This window comes from Bombina bombina, chromosome 5, assembly GCF_027579735.1.
Source record: "Bombina bombina isolate aBomBom1 chromosome 5, aBomBom1.pri, whole genome shotgun sequence".
In the NCBI taxonomy this organism is placed as follows: Eukaryota; Metazoa; Chordata; class Amphibia; order Anura; family Bombinatoridae; genus Bombina; species Bombina bombina.
Window position 1 is genome coordinate 675,345,974 of NC_069503.1, and position 22,556 is coordinate 675,368,529.

The 22,556-nt window shown below is 38.2% G+C and overlaps 1 protein-coding gene across 1 annotated transcript in view; it reads right to left on the minus strand.

The window, feature by feature from the left end:
• The window catches only part of PIGN (phosphatidylinositol glycan anchor biosynthesis class N), a 1,169,967-nt gene that overhangs the window by 349,557 nt on the left and 797,854 nt on the right, over positions 1-22,556 (minus strand). Inside the window, exon 20 of the mRNA XM_053714623.1 lies at positions 7,475-7,583. Within this exon, the coding sequence (XP_053570598.1) occupies positions 7,475-7,583 (109 nt within the window). The remainder of the gene's footprint in view (positions 1-7,474; positions 7,584-22,556) is intronic.

Consider the following 22,556-nt stretch of genomic DNA (forward strand, 5'->3'; position numbering starts at 1 on the left):
AGGGTCATAGGATGTGTACCCAGTCCAATCTGAAAATGCAGTCCCCTTCCACGTTTTGTGTATATACTGTATATATATATATATATATATATATATATATATATATATATATATATATATATATATATTTATATATATATATAAATAAATCACCATATTTCAGAAGAGAAGCAGAATGGATCTTGAGATTGGACACTGTTGTTCCAAAGGGACTAAATTCTATGCCAGACTTAGGTGGTCTAATATGAAATTTGGTGAAGTGTGTAATGGGTCGGGGAACATAAATCTTTTCTGTCTGTGGATGTATTGCAGGTACCTCGATGCCTTTTGACACCAGGTATGTGCATTTCTACACCCAAGTGTAGAAATGCACATACCCGGAGTTCTATTGACTTTGGGTGGACCCCCTCTGATACGGTATAGGTATATAGCTTCTGCTATCAACCCCTTTGAGTACCCCCGTTATTTACACACGTACAACAAATTCGTATTTGCAATTAAATACCAATGACACCTATAGGTCTGTTACCTCTTATCTGATGCATAATGACCCCTGGAACAACTTAGTATAAGTTCAAACTAGTTAACACAATTTAAAATTATTTTTTAACAAGATGTAAGAATCTATAACAATTTAAAACAATGTGAGTCTATATACCTGTAGAAAAACAGAATTTATGTTTACCTGATAAATTACTTTCTCCAACGGTGTGTCCGGTCCACGGCGTCATCCTTACTTGTGGGATATTCTCTTCCCCAACAGGAAATGGCAAAGAGCCCAGCAAAGCTGGTCACATGATCCCTCCTAGGCTCCGCCTACCCCAGTCATTCGACCGACGTTAAGGAGGAATATTTGCATAGGAGAAACCATATGGTACCGTGGTGACTGTAGTTAAAGAAAATAAATTATCAGACCTGATTAAAAAAACCAGGGCGGGCCGTGGACCGGACACACCGTTGGAGAAAGTAATTTATCAGGTAAACATAAATTCTGTTTTCTCCAACATAGGTGTGTCCGGTCCACGGCGTCATCCTTACTTGTGGGAACCAATACCAAAGCTTTAGGACACGGATGAAGGGAGGGAGCAAATCAGGTCACCTAAATGGAAGGCACCACGGCTTGCAAAACCTTTCTCCCAAAAATAGCCTCAGAAGAAGCAAAAGTATCAAACTTGTAAAATTTGGTAAAAGTGTGCAGTGAAGACCAAGTCGCTGCCCTACATATCTGATCAACAGAAGCCTCGTTCTTGAAGGCCCATGTGGAAGCCACAGCCCTAGTGGAATGAGCTGTGATTCTTTCGGGAGGCTGCCGTCCGGCAGTCTCGTAAGCCAATCTGATGATGCTTTTAATCCAAAAAGAGAGAGAGGTAGAAGTTGCTTTTTTACCTCTCCGTCTACCGGAATAAACAACAAACAAGGAAGATGTTTGTCTAAAATCCTTTGTAGCATCTAAATAGAATTTTAGAGCGCGAACAACATCCAAATTGTGCAACAAACGTTCCTTCTTTGAAACTGGTTTCGGACATAGAGAAGGTACGACAATCTCCTGGTTAATGTTTTTGTTAGAAACAACTTTTGGAAGAAAACCAGGTTTAGTACGTAAAACCACCTTATCTGCATGGAACACCAGATAAGGAGGAAAACACTGCAGAGCAGATAATTCTGAAACTCTTCTAGCAGAAGAAATTGCAACTAAAAACAAAACTTTCCAAGATAATAACTTAATATCAACGGAATGCAAGGGTTCAAACGGAACCCCCTGAAGAACTGAAAGAACTAAATTGAGACTCCAAGGAGGAGTCAAAGGTTTGTAAACAGGCTTAATTCTAACCAGAGCCTGAACAAAGGCTTGAACATCTGGCACAGCGGCCAGCTTTTTGTGAAGTAACACAGACAAGGCAGAAATCTGTCCCTTCAGGGAACTTGCAGATAATCCTTTTTCCAATCCTTCTTGAAGGAAGGATAGAATCCTAGGAATCTTAACCTTGTCCCAAGGGAATCCTTTAGATTCACACCAACAGATATATTTTTTCCAAATTTTGTGGTAAATCTTTCTAGTTACAGGCTTTCTGGCCTGAACAAGAGTATCGATAACAGAATCTGAGAACCCTCGCTTCGATAAGATCAAGCGTTCAATCTCCAAGCAGTCAGCTGGAGTGAAACTAGATTCGGATGTTCGAACGGACCCTGAACAAGAAGGTCTCGTCTCAAAGGTAGCTTCCAAGGAGGAGCCGATGACATATTCACCAGATCTGCATACCAAGTCCTGCGTGGCCACGCAGGAGCTATCAAGATCACCGACGCCCTCTCCTGATTGATCCTGGCTACCAGCCTGGGGATGAGAGGAAACGGCGGGAACACATAAGCTAGTTTGAAGGTCCAAGGTGCTACTAGTGCATCCACTAGAGCCGCCTTGGGATCCCTGGATCTGGACCCGTAGCAAGGAACTTTGAAGTTCTGACGAGAGGCCATCAGATCCATGTCTGGAATGCCCCACAGCTGAGTGACTTGGGCAAAGATTTCCGGATGGAGTTCCCACTCCCCCGGATGCAATGTCTGATGACTCAGAAAATCCGCTTCCCAATTTTCCACTCCTGGGATGTGGATAGCAGACAGGTGGCAGGAGTGAGACTCCGCCCATAGAATGATTTTGGTCACTTCTTCCATCGCCAGGGAACTCCTTGTTCCCCCCTGATGGTTGATGTACGCAACAGTTGTCATGTTGTCTGATTGAAACCGTATGAACTTGGCCCTCGCTAGCTGAGGCCAAGCCTTGAGAGCATTGAATATCGCTCTCAGTTCCAGAATATTTATCGGTAGAAGAGATTCTTCCCGAGACCAAAGACCCTGAGCTTTCAGGGATCCCCAGACCGCGCCCCAGCCCATCAGACTGGCGTCGGTCGTGACAATGACCCACTCTGGTCTGCGGAATGTCATCCCTCGTGACAGGTTGTCCAGGGACAGCCACCAACGGAGTGAGTCTCTGGTCTTCTGATTTACTTGTATCTTCGGAGACAAGTCTGTATAGTCCCCATTCCACTGACTGAGCATGCACAGTTGTAATGGTCTTAGATGAATGCGTGCAAAAGGAACTATGTCCATTGCCGCTACCATCAACCCGATCACTTCCATGCACTGAGCTATGGAAGGAAGAGGAACGGAATGAAGTATCCGACAAGAGTCTAGAAGTTTTGTTTTTCTGGCCTCTGTCAGAAAAATCCTCATTTCTAAGGAGTCTATTATTGTTCCCAAGAAGGGAACCCTTGTTGACGGAGATAGAGAACTCTTTTCCACGTTCACTTTCCATCCGTGAGATCTGAGAAAGGCCAGGACAATGTCCGTGTGAGCCTTTGCTTGAGGAAGGGACGACGCTTGAATCAGAATGTCGTCCAAGTAAGGTACTACAGCAATGCCCCTTGGTCTTAGCACAGCTAGAAGGGACCCTAGTACCTTTGTGAAAATCCTTGGAGCAGTGGCTAATCCGAAAGGAAGCGCCACGAACTGGTAATGTTTGTCCAGGAATGCGAACCTCAGGAACCGATGATGTTCCTTGTGGATAGGAATATGTAGATACGCATCCTTTAAATCCACCGTGGTCATGAATTGACCTTCCTGGATGGAAGGAAGAATAGTTCGAATGGTTTCCATCTTGAACGATGGAACCTTGAGAAACTTGTTTAAGATCTTGAGATCTAAGATTGGTCTGAACGTTCCCTCTTTTTTGGGAACTATAAACAGATTGGAGTAGAACCCCATCCCTTGTTCTCTTAATGGAACGGGATGAATCACTCCCATTTTTAACAGGTCTTCTACACAATGTAAGAATGCCTGTCTTTTTATGTGGTCTGAAGACAACTGAGACCTGTGGAACCTCCCCCTTGGAGGAAGTCCCTTGAATTCCAGAAGATAACCTTGGGAAACTATCTCTAGCGCCCAAGGATCCAGAACATCTCTTGCCCAAGCCTGAGCGAAGAGAGAGAGTCTGCCCCCCACCAGATCCGGTCCCGGATCGGGGGCCAACATTTCATGCTGTCTTGGTAGCAGTGGCAGGTTTCTTGGCCTGCTTTCCCTTGTTCCAGCCTTGCATTGGTCTCCAAGCTGGCTTGGCTTGAGAAGTATTACCCTCTTGCTTAGAGGACGTAGCACCTTGGGCTGGTCCGTTTCTACGAAAGGGACGAAAATTAGGTTTATTTTTTGCCTTGAAAGGCCGATCCTGAGGAAGGGCGTGGCCCTTACCCCCAGTGATATCCGAGATAATCTCTTTCAAGTCAGGGCCAAACAGCGTTTTCCCCTTGAAAGGAATGTTAAGTAGCTTGTTCTTGGAAGACGCATCAGCCGACCAAGATTTCAACCAAAGCGCTCTGCGCGCCACAATAGCAAACCCAGAATTCTTAGCCGCTAACCTAGCCAATTGCAAAGTGGCGTCTAGGGTGAAAGAATTAGCCAATTTGAGAGCATTGATTCTGTCCATAATCTCCTCATAAGGAGGAGAATCACTGTCGACCGCCTTTATCAGCTCATCGAACCAGAAACATGCGGCTGTAGCGACAGGGACAATGCATGAAATTGGTTGTAGAAGGTAACCCTGCTGAACAAACATCTTTTTAAGCAAACCTTCTAATTTTTTATCCATAGGATCTTTGAAAGCACAACTATCCTCTATGGGTATAGTGGTGCGTTTGTTTAAAGTGGAAACCGCTCCCTCGACCTTGGGGACTGTCTGCCATAAGTCCTTTCTGGGGTCGACCATAGGAAACAATTTTTTAAATATGGGGGGAGGGACGAAAGGAATACCGGGCCTTTCCCATTCTTTATTAACAATGTCCGCCACCCGCTTGGGTATAGGAAAAGCTTCTGGGAGCCCCGGCACCTCTAGGAACTTGTCCATTTTACATAGTTTCTCTGGGATGACCAACTTGTCACAATCATCCAGAGTGGATAATACCTCCTTAAGCAGAATGCGGAGATGTTCCAACTTAAAATTAAAATGCAATCACATCAGGTTCAGCTTGTTGAGAAATGTTCCCTGAATCAGTAATTTCTCCCTCAGACAAAACCTCCCTGGCCCCATCAGACTGAGTTAGAGGCCCTTCAGAAATATTAATATCAGCGTCGTCATGCTCTTCAGTATCTAAAACAGAGCAGTCGCGCTTACGCTGATAAGTGTTCATTTTGGCTAAAATGTTTTTGACAGAATTATCCATTACAGCCGTTAATTGTTGCATAGTAAGGAGTATTGGCGCGCTAGATGTACTAGGGGCCTCCTGAGTGGGCAAGACTCGTGTAGACGAAGGAGGGAATGATGCAGTACCATGCTTACTCCCCTCACTTGAGGAATCATCTTGGGCATCATTGTCATTGTCACATAAATCACATTTATTTAAATGAATAGGAATTCTGGCTTCCCCACATTCAGAACACAGTCTATCTGGTAGTTCAGACATGTTAAACAGGCATAAACTTGATAACAAAGTACAAAAAACGTTTTAAAATAAAACCGTTACTGTCACTTTAAATTTTAAACTGAACACACTTTTTTACTGCAAATGCGAAAAAACATGAAGGAATTGTTCAAAATTCACCAAATTTTCACCACAGTGTCTTAAAGCCTTAAAAGTATTGCACACCAAATTTGGAAGCTTTAACCCTTAAAATAACGGAACCGGAGCCGTTTTGAACTTTAACCCCTTTACAGTCCCTGGTATCTGCTTTGCTGAGACCCAACCAAGCCCCAAGGGGAATACGATACCAAATGACGCCTTCAGAAAGTCTTTTCTAAGTATCAGAGCTCCTCTCACATGCGACTGCATGCCATGCCTCTCAAAAACAAGTGCGCAACACCGGCCCGAAAATGAGGCTCTGCCTATGCTTTGGGAAAGCCCCTAAAGAATAAGGTGTCTAAAACAGTGCCTGCCGATATTATTATATCAAAATACCCAGATAAAATGATTCCTCAAGGCTAAATATGTGTTAATAATCAATCGATTTAGCCCAAAAAAAGTCTACAGTCTTAATAAGCCCTTTTTGAAGCCCTTATTTACAATCGTAATAAACATGGCTTACCGGATCCCAGAGGGAAAATGACAGCTTCCAGCATTACATCGTCTTGTTAGAATGTGTCATATCTCAAGCAGCAAGAGACTGCTCACTGTTCCCCCAACTGAAGTTAATTGCTCTCAACAGTCCTGTGTGGAACAGCCATGGATTTTAGTGACGGTTGCTAAAATCATTTTCCTCATACAAACAGAAATCTTCATCTCTTTTCTGTTTCTGAGTAAATAGTACATACCAGCACTATTTCAAAATAACAAACTCTTGATTGAATAATAAAAACTACAGTTAAACACTAAAAAACTCTAAGCCATCTCCGTGGAGATGTTGCCTGTACAACGGCAAAGAGAATGACTGGGGTAGGCGGAGCCTAGGAGGGATCATGTGACCAGCTTTGCTGGGCTCTTTGCCATTTCCTGTTGGGGAAGAGAATATCCCACAAGTAAGGATGACGCCGTGGACCGGACACACCTATGTTGGAGAAATAATTACCCTTATTAATGGTCATTGATGCAATCCCTCTTTTAGTGGGGTGTATTGTGTTCATAGCCAGTATGAATGTACTTAATTTGACCAATATTTTTCTTCACTTTCCAATATTGTTTTTATTTATTTTCAATATGTTTTATACTTTGATTTAGTCTTAATATATGAGTGGCTATTACATATCTAATTATCCTAGATTGCAGTGGATATTATTCCTTGTTTTGATGTATAAATATACATTCCTTTATCACGATTGTTCATTTTGTGCCCCACTTCCGGTTATGGACACCAGTAGTGCAAACGTAGAACTACACTGGTTTGCCCCACATCCGGTTGAGAATGGTGATGTCACTTCCGGGTAAACGGCTGTTACTCGTATTAGACACTAAGGGTATTTCTTTTCACTAATTGAATCTTGGTTGTTAACACAGTCACAGTGTGACTTGATATTTAATTTGTTTCACAGATTAAGAATTGTTCCTTGTTAGGACTGTCATAGAACTACGCCGGACTGGAAGTGATTGGTTCTAGCACTTCCAGTTTGGAAATTTTTAAACAGTGTTTTGTGTTTGGCGCCTTTCACTGGGGGAGGTAATTATTTGAATATTTGATTATTTGCCTTATATAAGAGGATGTTGTGCACCATTTTTTTGTTCTGAAGAAGGGAAAGAATGTCCCAGAAACGTTAAAATAAATTTGTCTTCACTGTTCATTGTGCAGTGTATATATATATATATATATATATATATGGGTTGAAAAATATTGCTATGGTTCACTAGTCAGGGGTTAAAAGCTACTAGCTCCGAGGGAAATAGTTACCAGACAACTCAATGTTAAAGATAGGAAAAAATCTTATATAACATTTTTTTGTTTACATTTGATGCGTCCTATACCAATATCAAGAACAGAACTAAGGTTAAATTATATCAATAAATACCTAATGTCATCCAACTGATAATTTGGTTAATCAAAGGTAGCCCTTTCTTGCTTGCTAGACTTGAGTGGCTGTCATTCATAATGTAGCTAGAAACGGCAAGGCTCATGATCTGCAAAATAAAAAAAAAAAAGATTACTGTAGGTGAAGCAAAGAAATGCAACATTATAATAGATTAGTCCCTCTATACAAAACTAACCTATATCTAGGACCACTATTCCTAAAATCAGCACATGCTTGATGTGTGACCAGGTTGGATAAAAATTAAGGAATTTATTTTTTAAAAAAAAAATCAGATTTTTTTTTATTTTAATTGAATTTTCTTATTTTATTTAAATCAGATTTTTATTTTTATTTTAATTGAATTTTCTTATTTTATTTAAATCAGATTTTTTTATTTTTTTTAAATTGGACTTTTTTTTAAAAATAACATGCTTTCTGGGTAAAAATCTATCTAAAGATAGTTTCTATTTAAGATACAATATAAACTGAATGTTATTCATCCTGAAATATCAGATTTTATTATATAGCAAGATGCTGAAAATTCATGGCAGCAATGTTTTATTTTTTTTGGTAAATTAATTCCAGGAATTCATTCACAATGCCCTGTTTTCACAGAGGTTTCTGTCAGATTATTTTGGGTAATTATTCTATCTTGAAGATATTATCATATATTATTGGTTTTGTAGTACTCAAAACTGAATTTGTGTCTGCAGACACAGCAAAATGTTATAAAATAAAGATTCAGAGTTTAGCAATAGACCTTAAAGGGACATAATCATGAAAGAAAACTTTTGGGTTAAAGATAAAGCATACAATTTTCAGATTTACTTCTATTATCAAATGTGCTTAATTCTCCTGGTATCCTTTGTTGAAAATGAAATATGTTATTCTTTTAGTTTAATAGAATGTTTTCAATTTTTATTATTAAGGTAATTATTTTTTTTTTCCTTCCAATAAAGTACAGCTGAAAAGTTGATCAAATATGAATTATTAACCTATTAAACTGTAGATAGTTCACCTCCCAATAATTTCAATGATCTATCTATGCATATCTAATGATATATAACCAAATCAGTAATTGTCTAACCAGAAAAAAATAATTTGAAAAGTTGTTATTCTAAAAATTAAAATCATGATTTCAATTGATTTAAATTGGTCTTATTGACTAGAGTTAAATCGTGATTGAAATTGTGATTTAAATCAAATCTACCCTGTGTGTTATAAAGCTATACATTTAAATAAAATGTTATAAATATATACAATAATATAAGAAAATCATTATACATCAGTATATAGGTTACAGAAAATGCACTATTATTTCCTTTGTAAGAAATTCTGTTTACATTGACTATTGTATTACTTAACACGGATCCTGTGTAACAATTTTAAGCTTTTTTATGACTATACTTTCTAATTTTTCAGGAGAAAAAACACAGAGATTTAATGAGATATCTAACTTAAAAAACTGTACAGCTATACTTGTTTACACTAAAATCCTAACTTCCTATTATCTTCAATATTGCTCTATGCCTTGTTAGAGAGAACACTCCGGGGCCGATTTATCAAGCCGTCAATAGGCCCCAATGCATCTGTTTCCGCGCGAGCTTTCAGGCTCGCCAAAAATAGAAGTTAAGAAGCAGCGCTGCTACTTAAATCGTCCGCCACCTCTGAGGCTGCAGACAGCAATCAGCACGATCGGAGATGATCGGGATAAATGACACCCTCTGCTAGTGGCCGCAAATCTGCAGGAGGCGGCATTGCACAAGAATTTCTTGTGAAATGCTTGTGCAATGATAAAAGTCGACAGCGTATGCTGTCAGCATTTATCGATGTGCAGCGGACATGATCGCTACAGCAGATTATGTCCGCTCGCACTTTGATAACTTGGCCCCTCTGTATAAGAACATGCCCTCATATCCTCAGTTTTCCCTTTAAGGGTTTGCTACAGTCAAGATAAATCAAAAGTATAGCTGTGAAAAAATGCTGTATTTTCATTAAATATATTCTGTCTATCAGGGGTCCAAACTGAAGCATCAGCTATTTAGAAGTGAGAGTTGTGATTGGTTTCAAAGAAAAATGCTTAAGAAAATATCAGTAGTAGTGGGTAGGAGACAATCCACTTGTAGTCTGGCCCAAATTCTTTTCTTTCAGAATGATGATAGTCCATAGGACTTCATAACATGTGGGATTTATTTCCTGCCACTAGGAGGAGGCCAAGAACCCAAACAAGAGCCACCAAGTAAGCCTTGTAAATTACCTGTTTGATCTGTGAAGCCAAGGCTACAGTAGTAGCCCTCTGACCCTTCCAAGTCCCAGAGTAATAAACAAACTAAATGATTGTCTAAGTACTTTAGTAGGTTGAAGATAGAACTTCAATGCTCTGACTACATCAAGATTATGCAAAAATCATTCCTTGGAATTAGCAGGATCTGTACACCAAGAAGGAACAACAATTTCCTGATTGAAATTTTCAGAAGAAAATACCTGATAAAGAAAATCATATTTAGTATGAAGTACAGCATTTGCTTTGTGAATAATTAAAAATGTAGAATCCCAGGACAAAGCTGACAATTCAGAAACTGTCCTGGCTGAGGAGATTGCTAACACGAAAATAACTTTTCAAGATAAAAGCTTGATATCAATGGAATGCATTGGTTCAAATGGAGAACCTTACAACACAGAAGGAACTAGAAGCACATTTCAGGACAGAGAGATAGGTCTCACAACTGGCCGAAATCTAACTAGCGAAGGGTAGAGAGAGGGCGCCACAATAGCGTAATACCGTCTGGAAATGCAGGTACAGATGAAAGTAAGTAATATGCTTACCAAATAGTGTAGCACTGTGCTGTGACCAGTGCGTGAAAGCTGGCTAGCACTTAGCAGTGGCTAGTACACTGTGGAAACCAAGCTCCAAGGGTACTTTTCCTGGTTCCAGCTTGGTGTGTGCCTCCTAGTGGCTGGACTTCAAATACTGCAAAGGTAGAATCTTTCTGTGTGTTGTTCTATTAGTGTTGAAATAGCACAACACAGACAACTTCACTTTTTATCTGATGAAACGACCCAGTTGGGGTTGAGAAACGCATCATAACATTAAAGCTATTATTTATATGAAGTTGTCTGTGTTGTGCTATTTCAACAGCAATAGAACAACACACAGAAAGATTCTACCTTTGCAGTATTTGAAGTCCAGCCACTAGGAGGCACACACCAAGCTGGAACCAGGAAAAGTACCATTGGAGCTTGGTTTCCACAGTGTACTAGCCACTGCTAAGTGCTAGCCAGCTTTCACGCACTGGTCACAGCACAGTGCTACACTATTTGGTAAGCATATTACTTACTTTCATCTGTACCTGCATTTCCAGGCGGTATTACGCTATTGTGGTGCCCTCTCTCTACCCTTTGTATTTCAACAGTTGTCCTACACTCTCTGGGATCAAGAGGAGCAGCCTGACTCACCACATCAGAAAGGAGGATACTTCTATCCCTTCAACCTACCACCACTATATGGACATTTTTCAGGACTGATACGGTAAACCTGTTCTACTAGATTCACAAGTATATTACCTTGTTCAACATTTTATAATATTCCCCCTTTTTCCCTTATAATACCAGCGCGCTTTTCTATCCCTTCACTGGGATACGATCATGAAATCTAACTAGCGCCTGTTTGAACATCATGAATTGTAGCTAACTTTATATTAAATATTTGAGAATTCTAGGTATCCTAAAGAATACTGTGAAAAACCTCTTGAAGAGCAACATTCTTAAAATGCTCTCAAAATTTTTAGATGAATTCTGTGTGTAACAGGTTTTCTGGCTTGAATTAGAGTGTGAATGACTGAATCAGAAAAACCTCTATGTTTTAAAACTAAGCATTCAACCTCAACGCCGTTAAATATAGAAATTTGAGAACCTGATGGAAAAAAGGGTCCTTGAGACAACAGAACTTGTCTTAGAAGAAGAAGCAATGGAGGAGAAGAGGACATATGCCTTAGATCTGCATACTGTTTGATTTAAACAATTACTCTTGGAAGAAGAGCAAATGGAGGAAACAGGTACATAAGATTTGAGCCTTTGGTTCTCTTTATCTTGCAAAATACATTGATGATTGATAAAGGCCACGGCCATGATATTGTCCAACTGAAAATGGATACACACTTACTCTTTAAAGAGGAGCCAGGACTGAAGAGCCAGAAGAATTGCTAAGATTTCCAGAATGTTGACTGGCAACTATGTCTCCAGAGGGGACCAAACTCCTTGCGCTCTTCAAGAATTCCAGACTGCATCCGTTGTCACAATAACCCAAAATGGGCAAAGAAAGAACGCCACAGGGGTCAACAAAAAAACCTTGTATCCACCAAAGAAAGAGATTGTCTGATGGAAAAGTCCAGAACAATCTGCTGTTCCAATTGTAGATAAGTCTTTGGTCACTGATTGATCATATCAGTTGAAGAGGTTGCCAGTGGAGGGTGGCAAAGTAAACAGCATCCAAAGCCGAAATCACAAAGCCCACTACCTTCATGCATTTAGTTACCGATAGAAATTAAGCACGTTGCAAAGACAGACACACCTTCTGAAGTTTTAATCTGCATGAGTCCATCGTGCATAGAAGCAATATGGCAGAGTCTATGTTGACTCCTTGAAAGGATGCTCTTGTAGATGAAGAGATAAATAATTATTTGTAACATTGATTCTCCAGCCATGGTCTTGGAAGAAAGAAAGTAATATAGAATGATAAGGTATGGAGGGAATGGATTCAATATAACTAGACCCCAAAATAATTTATAAGCTAGTATATAGTATATCTAGGGTAATCTGACCCAAGTATTCCTGAATTAGCTATTCACTATAAATCTGGTGGGGGGTGCTCTTTATCCGGTTAAAGTAGTAGAAAAACAAAGAAAAAAATGGATATACCAGAGCACTCTTAGTGTTTCAATTATAGAACAGTGAGGTAGTATGCAGTGGGTGTAAGGTAAAACTTAACATTTAATTGTATTAATTAAAAAGGTAGTAATGACTACCTGTGTAGTGCATTAAAAGCTGTATTGTGGTACAGTAGAGCTGGTGAACCTAGGAGAGTATCCTTAAAGACGTAGTTGCAACAATGTAACCAAGTATAAAGTCTATAAACATAGAAGGGAATGGGTCTGCTGCAAAAACACCATAAAATGCTCGCGGATTGCACTAAAACTAATCTACAAAAGAGGACAAGCCTCAACCAATTATGCTAAGCTGGTGCAGTACTGGAGCGGTGTATATGGCAGCAGAAATTCCAATATTCAATTAAGGAATGGATACAAAGTATCGCTAAGTAACGTCTATGAGGTTGCAGAGCTCTCAATTAAGCGCCTGATGCGCATTTCGCCCTATCCGGGCTTTGTCAAAGGCTAACCCGACTGGGTAGAGCCTCACTGTTTAAAAATGGTATGGTGGCCAATCAAAGGGGTTGTAGTCCTACACACCCCTTTTCACATTCGTACACATGGGCGTCACTTCTAATTGGCTATGGTTTACCACATGACTTCACTCGAGTAGAGTCACATGGGGCAGGAAAATATTGGCAGCGCTTGAGATTGTAAATACAATCTGCGCTAGAATGACAGTGAATATCATCAGCTAAAGGTGTTACAATGATTCCTGTATTGCGTAATATCTAGTAATTCCGCACTTAAAATTAATTTATGCAGTAAATATATCTGCGGGAAGGGAGATCTTACCATTGTTTCAAAGGCTAACATAAACCTGCGATTATTGGAGAGTATTCTTACAAATATCTATCTTTATATACTCCCATCATTAGCAACTGTCAGTAGTTATAGAGTACAACTTTAACGTTATTGATCAAAAATTATGGGGTTACTCTCATATACGGTGGTCTCAGATATAAATGAGGGTTATGTATAGTTATTATTATATGTGTGTTAAGAACCCGATTACAAAGATATAGATGAGACAACTGGTGTAATGTATCTCCGGGGTGTCTGTATGTACTTTCAATCATGGTTCAAAGACTAACATCTCATCTATACTCAAAGATTAGTCTCACAATAGTGACCTTGGTTACATATAATTTCAGTATTATTAACCTTCAACAAAGGATATACTTGAGAATAAGGTCAATGGTTAGTAATTTTACATTTCCACTAAGGAATGGATATAATACAATTGTTAGCCTCTTAGTTAAGTGGCAAATATCCTGGTTGATTATTGGGTTAAGTATGCTATCAATATTATATTGCTTCAACAAAGGATAGGCATTAGAACAAAATCAGAAATTATTGCATTTTAGTATTATTCCTTTTCCTAACGATATAGCAAAAATGATAATCATTAGTGGCAAATATCCAGTTAGACCTGGTCATAGACTAAAGTCTCATAAAAATGCTATATTCTTCTGTATCATAACAGTAAGATGAAAGAGGAAATGTTCTAATGTCAATGTTATTTGTTAAACTTTCAATGAGCACGTAATTCGTTTTTATTAGTATGGATTATAAGAAGGAGTTATATCCGTCCTGTTCGTTCAATCCATGTGGTGTTAAGGTTTTCAGCCAAAAAATCCATCGGCACTCAGCCTGTAACAACATATTTTCAACATTTCCTCCTCTAATGCCTGTCTTAATTACTTGTAAAACTGCAATTTTCAGATCTGGTTTGTTACCATGTTTGCGAAGATAGTGTTTCGCCACTGGTGTTAGGGTTTTGCCTTTCTTATTGTCTGTTTCACAGTTTTTTATGCTATTGATGTGTTCTCCCAGTCTGACGCGGAGTTCCCGTGTCGTGATGCCTATGTATTTCATTCCACATTTACAGAAAAGGCAATAGACCACATTTTTAGTTTTACAGTTTGCAAAACTGAACATTCGTTTAGTGTCGCCCACACAGGTAGTGAATTCCCTTTCGTTTGTCATAAATTTACAGAAACTACAGTTCCCACAGGCATAGGTTCCAGTAATATTCCTATTACTTGGATTTCTTCTTGTAAAGTGACTCTTGACCAGTCTGTTCCCAATGGTGGGAGCTCTTCTCCAACTGGTTAAAATTCTCTTACCCAAGCATTTCGATAGGGATTCATCGGATTTCAGTATATTACTGTGTTTGTTCAGAATTTCACTTATTTTTGTGCAGTTAGCATTAAAAGTCGTCACAAATCTAATTTCGTTGGCAGTACTTTTTATTTTGGTCTTAGGAGTTAGAAGGGAGTCACGTAAAGTTCTTTTAGCCCTTTGGTAAGCTACACGTATTACTTTTCGGCTATAACCTCTTTCTCTCAACCTTATTTTCAATTCTTTTGCTCTTTTGTTAAACACTTCAAAATCAGTGCAATTTCTCCTAATCCTCAGAAATTCTCCAGTAGGTATCGCTTTTTTGGTACTTTCAGCATGGCAACTATCATATTGTAAGATAGAATTGGTTGCTGTATCCTTCCTGTAAAGATCCGTTTTTATTTTATTATTCACATCCTTATAGATTGAGATGTCAAGAAATTCTACTTTATCCCTACTTAGATTGTAGGTCAGTTTTAGGTTCATTGTATTCTGATTCAGAATGGAGATGAATTCCTTGAAGAGTGTTTCGTTGCCTGTCCATATTATGAAGAGGTCATCAATATAGCGGCACCATAAACTGATGTGTTCCGTATATGCTGTTAGATTTTCATTAAAGACATGTTCTCTTTCCCACCAACCAAGATATATGTTCGCATATGTGGGTGCGCAAGATGACCCCATGGCAGTGCCTTGTATTTGGAGATAGAAGTAATCATTAAAGACAAAATAATTGTGTTTCAATACGAATGTAAGTAATTCTATCACAAATTTATTGCGCTCCATTCTGTCACTTGATTGCATACTAAGAAAGTACTCTACTGCTTGGCAACCATATTCATGTTTGATTGACGTATATAGTGATTCAACATCACATGTAATTAATATTGAATCATCTTCTAATGTTAAATCATTCAGTTTACTGAGGATGTCCATCGTATCCCTGGTGTATGATGGTAGAGTCCAGACTATTTCCCTTAGGTATAAATCAAGGAATCTGCTCGCTTGCTCACACAGGCTGTTTATGCTTGACACTATCGGTCTTCCTGGTGGAGATTCTTTATTTTTGTGGACTTTGGGTAGTAGGTAGAGTGTTGCAATTCTTGGTGTCTTTACTTGTAAAAAAGAGTATTCTCTTTGACTTATCAAGTCATTATCTTTAGCATTATCAATTAGCTTATTGTATTCACTCAAAAATTGTTCTGTTGGATTAGAGAAAAGGCATTTATAGCACGTTTTGTCATTTAGCTGTCGTTTGGCTTCAGTGATGTACTTGTCTTTTTCCCATACCACTATGTTGCCCCCTTTGTCGGATGGCTTAATGAGGACATCTTCCCAAGAATTGATTTCCTTTAGAGCTTGTTCTTCAATTTTACTAATATTGTGTTTAATATTGTTGTCTAGTTTGAGGAAATCAGTCATTACCATTTTAAGATATACTTCTATTTGTGGAAATTTAGATATTGGAGGCATATACTTAGATTTTAGCCTAATCTTTTTGTCCAAAAATGTCTCAGTATTTGTTGTGTCATGTCCCTCACTCTCATTCCATAGCCCAATTAGGGTATCAAGTGTTTGTATATCAGTAGTTGTTACATCATCTTGAGTATTATACAACTTATGTAATGCCAATTTCCTACAAAAGAGATGTAGATCTTTAACTAGTTCAAATTTATCAATAGAAGGTGTTGGTGAGAAGGATAGGCCTTTAGATAGGACAGATAAATGGTTCTCATTCAGTGTTCTTTTAGATAAGTTAATTACTTGTAACTTATCAGATTTTGTTTCTACCATTTTGGGCGTTTGCCCCAGTCTTCCCTCCTCCTGTATCCATTCTCGTTCCTGTATCCCCACCTTGCTCGATCTCTCAGGGTTCTGTTTCCCCCCTTGGCCCCTTCTTGTGGGTTTTTTATGGTTTCTTTTTCTAACTGGCTGGAATTCCTGCCTAAAAAACTCTGATTGTTAGTTCTTATGGAATGAGAGTGAGGGACATGACACAACAAATACTGAGACATTTTTGGACAAAAAGATTAGGCTAAAATCTAAGTATATGCCTCCAATATCTAAATTTCCACAAATAGAAGTATATCTTAAAATGGTAATGACTGATTTCCTCAAACTAGACAACAATACTAAACACAATATTAGTAAAATTGAAGAACAAGCTCTAAAGGAAATCAATTCTTGGGAAGATGTCCTCATTAAGCCATCCGACAAAGGGGGCAACATAGTGGTATGGGAAAAAGACAAGTACATCACTGAAGCCAAACGACAGCTAAATGACAAAACGTGCTATAAATGCCTTTTCTCTAATCCAACAGAACAATTTTTGAGTGAATACAATAAGCTAATTGATAATGCTAAAGATAATGACTTGATAAGTCAAAGAGAATACTCTTTTTTACAAGTAAAGACACCAAGAATTGCAACACTCTACCTACTACCCAAAGTCCACAAAAATAAAGAATCTCCACCAGGAAGACCGATAGTGTCAAGCATAAACAGCCTGTGTGAGCAAGCGAGCAGATTCCTTGATTTATACCTAAGGGAAATAGTCTGGACTCTACCATCATACACCAGGGATACGATGGACATCCTCAGTAAACTGAATGATTTAACATTAGAAGATGATTCAATATTAATTACATGTGATGTTGAATCACTATATACGTCAATCAAACATGAATATGGTTGCCAAGCAGTAGAGTACTTTCTTAGTATGCAATCAAGTGACAGAATGGAGCGCAATAAATTTGTGATAGAATTACTTACATTCGTATTGAAACACAATTATTTTGTCTTTAATGATTACTTCTATCTCCAAATACAAGGCACTGCCATGGGGTCATCTTGCGCACCCACATATGCGAACATATATCTTGGTTGGTGGGAAAGAGAACATGTCTTTAATGAAAATCTAACAGCATATACGGAACACATCAGTTTATGGTGCCGCTATATTGATGACCTCTTCATAATATGGACAGGCAACGAAACACTCTTCAAGGAATTCATCTCCATTCTGAATCAGAATACAATGAACCTAAAACTGACCTACAATCTAAGTAGGGATAAAGTAGAATTTCTTGACATCTCAATCTATAAGGATGTGAATAATAAAATAAAAACGGATCTTTACAGGAAGGATACAGCAACCAATTCTATCTTACAATATGATAGTTGCCATGCTGAAAGTACCAAAAAAGCGATACCTACTGGAGAATTTCTGAGGATTAGGAGAAATTGCACTGATTTTGAAGTGTTTAACAAAAGAGCAAAAGAATTGAAAATAAGGTTGAGAGAAAGAGGTTATAGCCGAAAAGTAATACGTGTAGCTTACCAAAGGGCTAAAAGAACTTTACGTGACTCCCTTCTAACTCCTAAGACCAAAATAAAAAGTACTGCCAACGAAATTAGATTTGTGACGACTTTTAATGCTAACTGCACAAAAATAAGTGAAATTCTGAACAAACACAGTAATATACTGAAATCAGATGAATCCCTATCGAAATGCTTGGGTAAGAGAATTTTAACCAGTTGGAGAAGAGCTCCCACCATTGGGAACAGACTGGTCAAGAGTCACTTTACAAGAAGAAATCCAAGTAATAGGAATATTACTGGAACTTATGCCTGTGGGAACTGCAGTTTCTGTAAATTTATGACAAACGAAAGGGAATTCACTACCTGTGTGGGCGACACTAAACGAATGTTCAGTTTTGCAAACTGTAAAACTAAAAATGTGGTCTATTGCCTTTTCTGTAAATGTGGAATGAAATACATAGGCATCACGACACGGGAACTCTGCGTCAGACTGGGAGAACACATCAATAGCATAAAAAACTGTGAAACAGACAATAAGAAAGGCAAAACCCTAACACCAGTGGCGAAACACTATCTTCGCAAACATGGTAACAAACCAGATCTGAAAATTGCAGTTTTACAAGTAATTAAGACAGGCATTAGAGGAGGAAATGTTGAAAATATGTTGTTACAGGCTGAGTGCCGATGGATTTATTGGCTGAAAACCTTAACACCACATGGATTGAACGAACAGGACGGATATAACTCCTTCTTATAATCCATACTAATAAAAACGAATTACGTGCTCATTGAAAGTTTAACAAATAACATTGACATTAGAACATTTCCTCTTTCATCTTACTGTTATGATACAGAAGAATATAGCATTTTTATGAGACTTTAGTCTATGACCAGGTCTAACTGGATATTTGCCACTAATGATTATCATTTTTGCTATATCGTTAGGAAAAGGAATAATACTAAAATGCAATAATTTCTGATTTTGTTCTAATGCCTATCCTTTGTTGAAGCAATATAATATTGATAGCATACTTAACCCAATAATCAACCAGGATATTTGCCACTTAACTAAGAGGCTAACAATTGTATTATATCCATTCCTTAGTGGAAATGTAAAATTACAAACCATTGACCTTATTCTCAAGTCTATCCTTTGTTGAAGGTTAATAATACTGAAATTATATGTAACCAAGGTCACTATTGTGAGACTAATCTTTGAGTATAGATGAGATGTTAGTCTTTGAACCATGATTGAAAGTACATACAGACACCCCGGAGATACATTACACCAGTTGTCTCATCTATATCTTTGTAATCGGGTTCTTAACACACATATAATAATAACTATACATAACCCTCATTTATATCTGAGACCACCGTATATGAGAGTAACCCCATAATTTTTGATCAATAACGTTAAAGTTGTACTCTATAACTACTGACAGTTGCTAATGATGGGAGTATATAAAGATAGATATTTGTAAGAATACTCTCCAATAATCACAGGTTTATGTTAGCCTTTGAAACAATGGTAAGATCTCCCTTCCCGCAGATATATTTACTGCATAAATTAATTTTAAGTGCGGAATTACTAGATATTACGCAATACAGGAATCATTGTAACACCTTTAGCTGATGATATTCACTGTCATTCTAGCGCAGATTGTATTTACAATCTCAAGCGCTGCCAATATTTTCCTGCCCCATGTGACTCTACTCGAGTGAAGTCATGTGGTAAACCATAGCCAATTAGAAGTGACGCCCATGTGTACGAATGTGAAAAGGGGTGTGTAGGACTACAACCCCTTTGATTGGCCACCATACCATTTTTAAACAGTGAGGCTCTACCCAGTCGGGTTAGCCTTTGACAAAGCCCGGATAGGGCGAAATGCGCATCAGGCGCTTAATTGAGAGCTCTGCAACCTCATAGACGTTACTTAGCGCTACTTTGTATCCATTCCTTAATTGAATATTGGAATTTCTGCTGCCATATACACCGCTCCAGTACTGCACCAGCTTAGCATAATTGGTTGAGGCTTGTCCTCTTTTGTAGATTAGTTTTAGTGCAATCCGCGAGCATTTTATGGTGTTTTTGCAGCAGACCCATTCCCTTCTATGTTTATAGACTTTATACTTGGTTACATTGTTGCAGCTACGTCTTTAAGGATACTCTCCTAGGTTCACCAGCTCTACTGTACCACAATACAGCTTTTAATGCACTACACAGGTAGTCATTACTACCTTTTTAATTAATACAATTAAATGTTAAGTTTTACCTTACACCCACTGCATACTACCTCACTGTTCTATAATTGAAACACTAAGAGTGCTCTGGTATATCCATTTTTTTCTTTGTTTTTCTAAGAAAGAAAGTAACCCTTGGGATAGATAAAGACAGGCAAGGAGCCTGCACTAAGATATCATCCAGATAAGGGGAATTGAGATCCCCTGAGATCTGATCATAGTCAACAATACTCCAAGCACCCTTGTAAAGATGTGAGGAGCTGTATTCAGACCAAAGGGAAGGGCAACAACTGATAGTGTTTGTCTAGGAATGCAAACCTTAGTAATTAATGGTGATCTTTGTGGATAGTGATGTGAGGGATGCATCCTTAAGGTCTATGATAGGCATGAATTGACTGTTGGATTAAGGGTAAAAAATTGTTTCCATCCTGAAGGTATGTACCCATAGGATTTAGTTTAGGGTTTTCAAGTCTAAGATGGTCTGGAAGTCCCTTCTTCTTAGGAGTATAAACCAGTTCAGGTACAGGGACAAACACTGCCAAGTCCTTCAGGTCCTGAACACAGGATTTCTGGTTAAAGCAAGTAGCCATAGCTGGATTTGAACTCTCAGTTTACAGCTTTCAAGTCAATGTAGCTAATTCATAAGCCATCTAGGATCTTTCCTTAAGAGGATCCAGGTCTGCTGGTCAATTAGAAGGAAAACTCCAGATCTCTTGAAGGACAAAAGGAATAAATCCAGATATCCAGACTATTTTTTACTGATGAATTCTGAAATACATAACCCTATGCATAAAGCAATACAAACTTTATAAATCTGTACATCTGTACTATACACATGCATATACTAAACAATACGTACATATTTAGCATGTAATTTGACCTGACTGACTAGACAAGCACTACATATAGATAAACTGGTACACTGTAGATACTTGTAAATCCATGTCCAGAATAATCAGAGGCAGCATACACTTAAACTTTTAGAAAAAATTGTAATGATCCATGTTCAGTATCTGCATAATAAAACCTATGTGCATAGATATAAACTACAATTATAGGGCTAGATTAAAAGTGGAGTGCTATTTAGCTCATTAGCTAGAGCGCTAATTGCGCTTGAATTAAACTTTTTGTGCTTGTCGGGTTGAGCTGGTATAATGAGTTGAAAGTAAAAAGTTATCATTCTCACGCTAACCCGACGAGCGCAAACAGCTTACTTCTAGCGCAATTAGACTGTTACGCAAACAATAACCTTTTCCCTCATAGAAGTCCACAGAAAAAAGAAAGTGGAAACAACCTTACACCCGACTTGCGCGCAAACACGACTGCATGTTGTCATATGCACATACCCGATCGCATATTCTAATATGCGCAAGCCGACATGAGAATATGACTATTGCATAAATATGCTTTTACATGTTTTCACCTACCTAACTGCAAAGGTCTCCAATGCACACACACACAAATATATGTGTGTATATATATATATATATATATATATATATATATATGTTTATATATGTGTATATATGTCTGAAGATACATAGATAACCACTCTGACACCTGAACACACTGAATAGCAAACCCTCAAGTTACCCCCTGGCAGCTCCTGCATAGGTACTCACACCCCTCCAGTGACAGGTTTGATAATTAGGAAAGGAATGCTGAATAACTTTCAAATAAAAAATGTTCCTAAGTTGTATTTCGTATCACGTGCAGCTCTGGAGTATCAGGGAAAGAACCCTAAGATGGGTCCCCATGGCTGCCAAGGGTTAAAATGGTTGACAGTACTGTAGGTATGTCTCCCAGAGTGAGATAGGGCAGTCAGGTACCTAAAATTAGAAAAATATTGTGACAGAAGTAGAGCAGGCTAAGTCCCCTGGCTATGCTGTACCTGTGTCAGAGTACCTTCTAATAGCCTCTGGGCTGGGCTGTGTGTGTGTTGTGATAAGTTACTTACAATAGTGACCTTGGTTACATATAATTTCAGTATTATTAACCTTCAACAAAGGATATACTTGAGAATAAGGTCAATGGTTAGTAATTTTACATTTCCACTAAGGAATGGATATAATACAATTGTTAGCCTCTTAGTTAAGTGGCAAATATCCTGGTTGATTATTGGGTTAAGTATGCTATCAATATTATATTGCTTCAACAAAGGATAGGCATTAGAACAAAATCAGAAATTATTGCATTTTAGTATTATTCCTTTTCCTAACGATATAGCAAAAATGATAATCATTAGTGGCAAATATCCAGTTAGACCTGGTCATAGACTAAAGTCTCATAAAAATGCTATATTCTTCTGTATCATAACAGTAAGATGAAAGAGGAAATGTTCTAATGTCAATGTTATTTGTTAAACTTTCAATGAGCACGTAATTCGTTTTTATTAGTATGGATTATAAGAAGGAGTTATATCCGTCCTGTTCGTTCAATCCATGTGGTGTTAAGGTTTTCAGCCAAAA